Below are 9,143 nucleotides of genomic sequence, written 5' to 3' on the forward strand. Positions count from 1 at the left end.
GCAGAAGAGTGAAAATTGAGATTGCATTATGCTAAGGCTGCAGTAGTTTGATGAAGCTGAGGGAAAGATCCACTACATCGATTTAGTAACAAACGGTACAGGTCATGGACTAGTTTTCAATGACTCCACTAAGGATTTGAAAACCAAGGTTCCACTTGTTTTTCGAAGTTTCCCTGGCCAGGACCAGGCCCCATGACATTTCTTGACAAACTAGGCTTTCATCAAACCTACAGTAACTTCTATTTAGACACCAACGACACAACAACAACAACAACAACATACCCAGTATATTCCAACAGGTGGGGTCTGGTTAGACATCAATGACCTTTTTATTAATTCAGAATAATATGCCAAACTAAGACACCCAAGGATCGTTTCCAAAGCTTCCATCTGTTCTACGTCAAAAGTTACCCTTATCAGTTTGAAGCATAAGTCAAAAATTGTTGTAATAGTTACCACTACCTAGTAGCTTTCTAATAATAAATCTTAGAATCATACAAAGTCAGAACAGGTATCATGAGATTGTGACAATAGATTGTGGCAACTTCTTCTTGATCACCTGATGCTGAGGTTCTTAGCTTTTCAACTAGTACTCAAGATTAGATCGCTATGATTCACTGTGGACCTTCAATTCCAGTCCTCTGAAAACATATTATTTACCACGAATTGGAACTATAAAATGTATATACATGGTTCACTAAATTCATTTCCCAATAAAAGCAAGAAGCATGACATTCTTTTCATCAAGCAACAAAAGAATCAATTATAATCAGCACCTTACTAGCAGCTGTTTGTGAACCCTTTCCTTGCCATATCCTCCGGAATGAAAATTGCTTCGTCTGCACTCCAAGGGGAGCATCAGGAAATCTAGAATTTCCCATTTCAATGTTAGAGTTGGTGATTTCAACAACCCATAAAGAATGCTGAAGCTTAGCTGCAAAGTAATGCAGAGACAACGAATGCACTCTGTTATCTCTTTCGTCCACCAGAAAAGAAGAGACAATCTAACAGTTAAAATAAATAGGAAAAACCTTTGTTGTATGACGCCATCAAGGGGACACAATCTCCGGTCCAGATGGTCCTTTCATCAAATTCTTTAATATAGTTTAATTTCCCCCTCTCCTCAATATAGGTTGGCTGTGATAATCACAATGAAAAAGGTACACTAGCAAATTCAAATTGAAAGCTGGGAGGAAAATTCTACCTCTTCAGCTGACAAATGGAATACAAATGGGTTACAGTATAATATTACCAAAACCCAGGAACAGAAACAGCAAAGGAATAGACAATAAAACAAAGCAAAGCAAAGCAAAACAATAGAGACAGAGGGGGGCCAAAGAAAACATCATGTATACCTGAGGTTCTTCCAGTGGATCCTTTAATATCAGATGTGAGGACATTGAAGACCCATCTCTCTTGGTAGTATCTAAACCATGTACAGCAGTATAATTCTGCTGAGGACTAACATCCCTTTTTGAACGGATTGTATCGCGAGCACTTAAAAACAGGCTCAAGGACGAAAATTGGATATGCGCTGGCGAGCTCCCTTCAGGTGCCTGTTGGAGGAGTAAACCACATGGAAGAGGCCATATGGAGGTGATGCTACGAGGAAGAGGAACCGATGTTACTTCACCTACAAAGCAAAGGACTAAACGATTGTAATGTCTTCTCTAACAACCGATAGCAGTGGTAAAACAACAAGAACTCACTTGGACAAAAAGAGGAAAATTAAATACTAAAAAAGGTTGACTTGGGTCTGGTAATTGAAATTCTAAGAGGCAAATTAGCCTATTTTCGCCTCCTCTATACTCAGTTATTCTTTAAACTGCCAAAAAAGCCCCAGTCAGCGTCTCAGATTCTGCCATTATATTCAATTAACGCCAAACCAGAAAGACTTATCTACAAAACTTTAGAGAAGAAAACTAATTTCTTAGCCAACAATAGGTCAAATATCCACTAAATACCAAATCTGGCCCTCTGATGTACTAAACTCCAGTTCCACTTATAGTTCCAAACCAACTTTATGTATAATGTTCTCATTAAGCTCTGTTAGGAAAGTGGATCTGGAGATTCGGGGTGGAGGTGAACGCTTTCTGAAGGGGGTGGTAACGGAAAAGTATGGCATACTGGATGGTGGATGGAGGACTAGAAACATTGTAACTCCGTTTGGGTGTGGACTGCGGAGGAGTATCATGAAGGGGTGGGTAGATTTTTGTGGACATATATATTTCAAGGATGGGGACGGAAGCAGGATCAGTTTTTGGGCACATAAGTGGTGTAGGGAGATCGAGTTGAAAGAAGCCTTTCCTAATTTATACTGCAATTCTTGTCAAGGAGAGTTGACAGTCCAACAAATTTGTAGATCTCATGAGGGTGTTATTCACTGGGATCTAAGATTCAGAAGGAACCTTCATGACTGAGAGATGGAAGAGTTTTTCACAATTTGATAGAGTTGTTGTATGGGCTAGACACACCAAACAACCTAGCGGATGTTTGGAGATGGCGATAGAGAGAAGATGGTCTATTCTATGTTAGCTCTTATTATACGAGGTTGCTAGTAAGAGAGGAATGTTCTTTACCCCATGGCTCCATTTGGATCCCTAGAGCACCGAGGAGGGTTTGTTTCTTTGTATGGTTGGCGGCAAGGGGTGTGATTTTAACAGCTGAGAACTTGAGAAAGAAGAGAATCACCTATTTCAGTTGGTGTTTCATGTGTAAAAGTACAGGAGAAAGTGTAGACCATCTTCTTTTGCATTGTAAGGTGGCTAGCCGGTTATGGAGGGCGGCCCTCAATTTGTTTGGGATGCAATGGGCCATGCCAAGTACAGTGAAGGAGGCTTTGCAAAGTTGGACTCATAGACGGGGGAAGAAAAGCCCGAGGGCTTGGAGCGTTGGCCCCCTAGCAATCATGTGGGTCATATGGAAAGAGAGGAATAGCAGGGCATTTGAAGGGTTGGAGCTTCACTATGTAAAAATACAGAGTAGTGTTTTGTCTCTAGTCTCTTTTTGGTGCACTCACGAGGTCCCAATTTGTATAGAGAATTGGATCTCTTTTGTTGAGAACCATATTTTGGTGTAGGTTCACTTCTTTTAGTCAACAACAACAACAACAACAAGCCCAGTATAGTCCCACCATGTGGAGTCTGGGGAGGGTAGAGTGTACGCAGACCTAACCCCCACCTTGAAAGGTAGGGCGGCTGTTTCCGAGAGACCCTCGGCTCAAGAGAGGAGAAGAGAGGAAGACAAGAGGAAAACAAGACAAAAGGTCAGATAGGGCCAAGCATATCGAAAGCAATATGATAACACGAATACCAAAAGCCGAGAAAGTCATGGTAGAACCATCCAGAAAGTAAGAAGCATTGAATACTAAAGATAAATAAAATAATCAAAGAAAAGTTACCAGTTTCAAAAAAAAATAAAAAAATAAAAAAAAAAAAAATAAATAAATAAATAAAATAATCAAAGTTCAACGTCCCAACAAATATAAGCAGCAATCAAATGCATAAACCAAAAGGCAATAGACAAGTGAGCAAAAGCGCAACTACTATGGTGAAAGGGTACGCCACCTAGCCTTCTATCCTAATCCGAGTCCTCCACAACCTCCTATCTAAGGTCATGTCCTCGGTGGCCGAAACCGTGCCATATCCCGCCTAATCACCTCTCCCCAATTCTTCTTCGCCTCCCTTACCTCTCCCGAAACCATTCATAGCCAACCTCTCACACCCTCCGCACTCGAGCATCCGTGTCTCTCCTCTTCACATGCCCAAACCATCTCGGCCTCGCTTCCCGCATCTTGTCCTCCACCGACGCCACTCCCACCTTGTCTTGGATATCTTCATTCCTAATTCTATCCCTCCTACAGTGTGTCCACACATCCACCGCATTCGCATTTCCGCGACTTTCATCTTCCGAACGTGACATTTCTCGACCGGCCAACACTTTGCTCCGTACAATAAAGTCGCCTAACCACCACTTTGTAGAACTTGCCTTTAAGTTTTGGAGGCACTTTCTTATCACACAAAGACCGGAGCGAGTCTCCATTTCATCCACTTTCACCAATACGATGTGAAACATCGTCGTTGATATCCCCATCTCCCCGTATAATAGACCCAAGATACTTGAAACTTCCTTTCTTTTGAATGGCACGGTACCAAGCCTCACTTCCTCATCAACCTCACGCGGTAGCCACCGAACCCGCACCCCACGTATTCTGTCATTCGGTCCTACTCAATTTAAATCCTTTAGACTCCAACGTCGCCTCCGACCCTCCACTTATCGTTAACTCCGTCATGCGAGTCTCGTCAATCGACTATGTCATCTCGCGAACAACAAACACCAAGGCACCTCACCTTGTATTTGTCGCGTCAATACATCCATCACCAAGGCGAATAGACCAAGCAAGAGTCGATCCCCGACGCAACCCCATCGCAACAAGGGGAAGGGCTCCGAGTCTCCTTCTACCGTCCTTACCCCGGTCTTAGCTCCATCATACATGTCCTTTATCGCTCTAATGTACACCATAGGTACACCTTTAGCCTCCAAGCATCTCCATAGACCTCTCTGGCACCTTGTCGTAGGCCTTTTCTAGGTCAATGAATACCATGCGCAAGTCCCTCTTCCGCTCCCTATACCGCTCCACCAATCTCCTTACACATATGGATGGCTTCGTAGTCGAGCGCCCGGCATTTAATCCAAATCGGTTCTCCTCGAAATAGACACACCTCTCCTCACCCTCATTTCCACCACCCTTTCCCACACTTTCATAGTGTGACTTAGCAACTCGATACCTCTATAGTTGTTGCGAGCTTTGAATGTCTCCCTTTGTTCTTGTACACGGAATCATTGTACTCCATCTCCATTCTTCCCAAGATCTTCACCGCTTTGAAAAATGACATTAAACAATCCAAGCCGCCCACTCCAAGCCTACCGCCACATTCTTCCAAAATTCTCCAGAATCTCGTCAGTCCGGCCGCTCTTCCCCCGAGCATCCTACGAACAGCTCCTTTAACCTCCTCAACCTTTATACTCCTACAATAACCAAAATCGCGACGCCTATCGAGCGCTCCAAGTCTCCCAACACAATGTCTCCGTCCGCTCCTTCGTTCAAGAGTTCATGAAAGTATGATCGCCATCTCTCGTCTAACGCGGCTTCCTCGTACCAACACTTGGCCATCCGTCCCGATGCACTTCACGATCCAAGTCGCGTGCCTCTCTCTCTCTCGCCTCGCGAGCTTAAATAATCTTATCCCCACCTCTCGTCCTCTAGTTCTCGCATAAAGGCGTTCAAAGCGCGCCGTTTTAGCCGCCGACAATCGCTAACTTCGCCTCCTTTCGCCATCTTATACTTTTCCCTGTTCGTCCGCTTCTCTTCATCATCCTCTTATCTACCAGCTTCATATATGCCTGCTTCTTTGCTACCTTCTTTGCTTCGCCATCTTATAGGTTCACTTCTTTTAGTATACGGCTTGTATTTGGGGTTTCCCCCAATTGTTATTAAAATTATTTACGTTACCCAAAAAAAAAAAATCCCAAAGAGATGCCTGTGGGGGAGCCGACACCAATTTGTTTCACTATGTTTCAATTATGACCCATAAAAGAAGGCAAGGCCTATCAACTCCAATACGAATCTCGCACCGGTACACATTCAAAAGCATGTGGTATTTGAACATGATGAGAACTCCAAAAAGGAGCACATCAATCAATTCCCTCACTGGAAAACTCAATCAAGTCGCTTATCCACTCTAGTGTTCAATAAATTTCAAATGCTAATTTTTAATGCCTAAAATTCTTTGGATTTTCCTTAACTAAAAAGAAAGAAAAAAAACAAACAAACAAACATTAGGAAGGAAAATAAAGAAAAAAAATTGGTGTAAGGTTTCACGGGGACAAGTAAATCAACTTTATTTTTTATGGGACAAGAATCAACTTTGTAATTCAAAGGAAAAACTTTATATACAATGAGACTACTCAATATGTGGAAAGCAGCTCCACTAAGATAGAATATGCAGCAGTAAAACTGGTTCAATCACCTGAGGTGTTATAAATTGACAAACTATCGCTCTGTAGAATGCACAGAACAGCGTCTGAGGTATCACCCATCCGGCACCAAAGATGCCTAAAATACCATTAAAAGTTGATTATACATCCTCCTAGAGAATTGGAAGGAATGCACATGACAAATGATTACAACAAAGTTAATGAATGAAACTTCATCAGAAAAAAAACAAAGTAATGAATGAAAATCGTAAATCAAGTTCCATCTATGTGACATATGCCATAAGCTAAGCAGAAAACCAAAATGGAGGTGGGGTCGACCTGCCAGAACAAGAATTGAACGAGAATAAAATTGATGAATTCTACGAGGACACGTAAGTTTATGTGTAACCACCTATCAGCCATACAAAAGAGCTGCAAATGTTAATTATAACCCAAGCCGCACAGATTCATCTCAAAAGTCTAAGCAAGTGAGTCATTCACATATTTTTGAGCATTGACAACGCATCTTAAGTAAGAATATTAATAGTTTCAGATGAGATGGAAACATTTTCATTCACATGGCTCAAAATTTATTCTCAATTAATCCAGCTAAGACTTGAGCTAGTTTGCTGATTCACCGAGCGATCAGTGTTACTTACGCTCAGCTGAGACACAATTAACCTCTGAAGTAGGGTGGATCGGCAGGATTGCAGATTGGGCATTTCACTTTGCTTAGGTGGCGCTTTAGAATAAAGGCATGGGCCTCATCACCCATAAACCCGCTTTTAAGAGGCGTGGCAACTAAACAATAAAACTAGTTGCGAAATGATATATTAATTGTTAACAAAACATTAATAATTAAAAAAAAAATCTTATTACAAATAAAAGTAAGGAATTTTGTATAAAAAATCCAGTCAATAAAAAAATTAAAAACTGCATTTTTACATGTAACCAGAAATCTGACAGGTTTTTGACATGATTGGCGTGGATTTTACTTCATATATTTCACTTGATTATAGTTGCTTTTCCAATTCTTTTGTTCAAATAATTATTATATGTGTTTATTGTTATTTGTTTCCTACAGTAAGTATATATTTTTATTTTTTCATCATTAGCACATTTCTTAATAATGATGTAATTTGCGCCTTTCTAAACTTTTTGCCTTTGATAACTGTACAACCTGCAAATCAAGGAAATTTGATCAATCATAAAAGAGACAAGAATAATATCTTTCCAAGATTAGGTATATCTATTTATTTTTTTGAAACTGGTAACCGTAAGATTAGGTGTATCTATTTCAGTTCTAACTTTAAAAGCACATAGCATTTCCGTGATTTAGACGTCAAAGGACAAAAGCATACCAAAAAACTTGCATAAACTCAATAAGGCAATAGAAGAATCAAAACCTTTTTGCTGAATGTTGAGGCAATATTAGAAAAACCATATTCTAAGCTAGGTTCATGTGTATGCTTAATGGCAGAGGGAATTGCAAAGTTACCTTTATCACTGTGGAGGGTGATGTGAACCTCTTATACACTCGCGAACCTATGCTCCATATTATCCTGTAATCATGTTATGAAATACAAGTAAGCCTTGTTGATATTCGCAGAACAAGAAATTGGGAATTTTGACTATCTTGATAGCAATTTGGTATACTTAGGGCCCATTTGGCCATGGATAATTTACACTTTTTTCAGGAATTTTATTCCGGAATCATCTTTGGACATAGAATTGTTTACAATTTTCCGGAATTGGAAAAAACTCCAAATACCTGTTTTCACATTTTTCACTCCAAATCACTCACAAAAGTTCAACATTTTTCCAAGTTGTATTCATGTCCAAACACAACTCCAATTCTCAAATACCATTTCTCAACTTTCTTTCAAATTTCACATTTTATGTCCAAACTCCCACTTAAAAGAGTAAACATTGAGATATTTGCAGTACTTGTTTTCTTTAGCCCAATTCTGTAAATATCTGACTGAGAATAAGAGAAATAGAAGTTCTTAACGGATAAATACCTCCGATGAAAAGTTCGTGATATGAGAAAAGTTGCAAGGTATGGTACTTTTTCATGTAGTTTTCAAATATATAAATTTTAATCTTAAAATAATTCTAATCCAATTTAGCTTCAAAGTTTAGTCAAATTAACTCTTGAAAAGCGAAAAGCATCACATAAATTGAGACGGAGGAAGTAATTATCTTTTTATAAAAGTGTACCTATTGGCACTGATGAAAAGCTCGTGATATGAGAAAAGTTGTAACTTATACTAGTATTTTTCATGTAGTTTTCAAATATATAAACTTTAATCTGAAAATATTGAGTTAATCTAATCCAATATTAGCTTCAAAGTTTAGTGAAATTGACTCGAGTATCACATAAACTGGGACGGAGGGAGGGAATAATTTCATTTATAAAAGTGTACCTATTTCCTCTGGTGAAAAGCTCGTGATCGCTGCGGTCACTTGACGGTGACGGAAAATGGAGGTCATCTCTTTGTTTGGTGAGTTCAGGACTGAAGAGGAAATACCGATAATCATCCACACAAGTAGTATCTGAGGGGGGTTTGCCATCAAGAGCTTCAGCAATCAACCCGAACGGCTTGAATTCACCTAGAACGGTAAGTTCACGAGCACCAACAGACATTTTCGGAGTAGAGTCTCCCGCTCTTTTTTTGTTCTATTTCTTTGTGTTTGAAGTGGGAGCTGAATCATAAACCCTAACTCCGGGCCACGCCCATGGCGCCTTCTTTTTAAACTTTTTCTTTTCTGTTTTCCCTTAGGGCCTGTTTGTACATAGATACCCAAAAAAAATTCAATTTTTTTGAAATTTTGGAGTTAGAGTTGTGTTTGGTCATAGTTTTTAAAATTATAATTTTTGTTGAAATATAGTTATAAAAAAGTGAAAAAATTTTAAAAATAAGTTTTTTCTGTTTTTGGAATTCCGGAATGCAACTTCAAGTTGAATTCAGAATTCTTATAGCCAAGCGCTAAAATGTGAAAAAAGTGAAAAAAATTCCGGAATAAAGTGAATAATTCTTATGGCCAAACGCCCACTTAATAATCCGAAAATTCTACTCGCTCCGTCTTGGATTGGGCTCCTCTCCATTTTCCCCAAATTCTACCTTAGATTAAATCATGGTTTACATAATTAATAACTTATCCAT

The 9,143-nt window shown here is 39.6% G+C and overlaps 1 protein-coding gene across 5 annotated transcripts in view; it reads right to left on the bottom strand.

Annotated features, from left to right (window-relative positions):
* LOC132054318 (anaphase-promoting complex subunit 1) overlaps positions 1-8,704 on the bottom strand; it is a 50,478-nt gene extending 41,774 nt beyond the window's left edge. For 3 of the 5 annotated variants that reach the window (XM_059446363.1, XM_059446360.1, XM_059446368.1), the window contains exons 1-4: positions 6,030-6,156; positions 1,356-1,633; positions 1,032-1,137; positions 777-934 (exon numbers count right to left, since the gene is read on the bottom strand). In XM_059446363.1, the coding sequence (XP_059302346.1) occupies positions 777-934; positions 1,032-1,137; positions 1,356-1,633; positions 6,030-6,099 (612 nt within the window). In that variant the 5' untranslated portion in view covers positions 6,100-6,156. Of the gene's footprint in view, positions 1-776; positions 935-1,031; positions 1,138-1,355; positions 1,634-6,029; positions 6,157-7,466; positions 7,539-8,402 lie in introns of those variants that run through there. The other 2 variants (XM_059446376.1, XM_059446371.1) reach the window with 2 other exon arrangements.
* Between the last annotated feature and the right edge of the window lie 439 nt (positions 8,705-9,143).

This window comes from Lycium ferocissimum, chromosome 1 (genome assembly GCF_029784015.1).
Source record: "Lycium ferocissimum isolate CSIRO_LF1 chromosome 1, AGI_CSIRO_Lferr_CH_V1, whole genome shotgun sequence".
In the NCBI taxonomy this organism is placed as follows: domain Eukaryota; kingdom Viridiplantae; phylum Streptophyta; class Magnoliopsida; order Solanales; family Solanaceae; genus Lycium; species Lycium ferocissimum.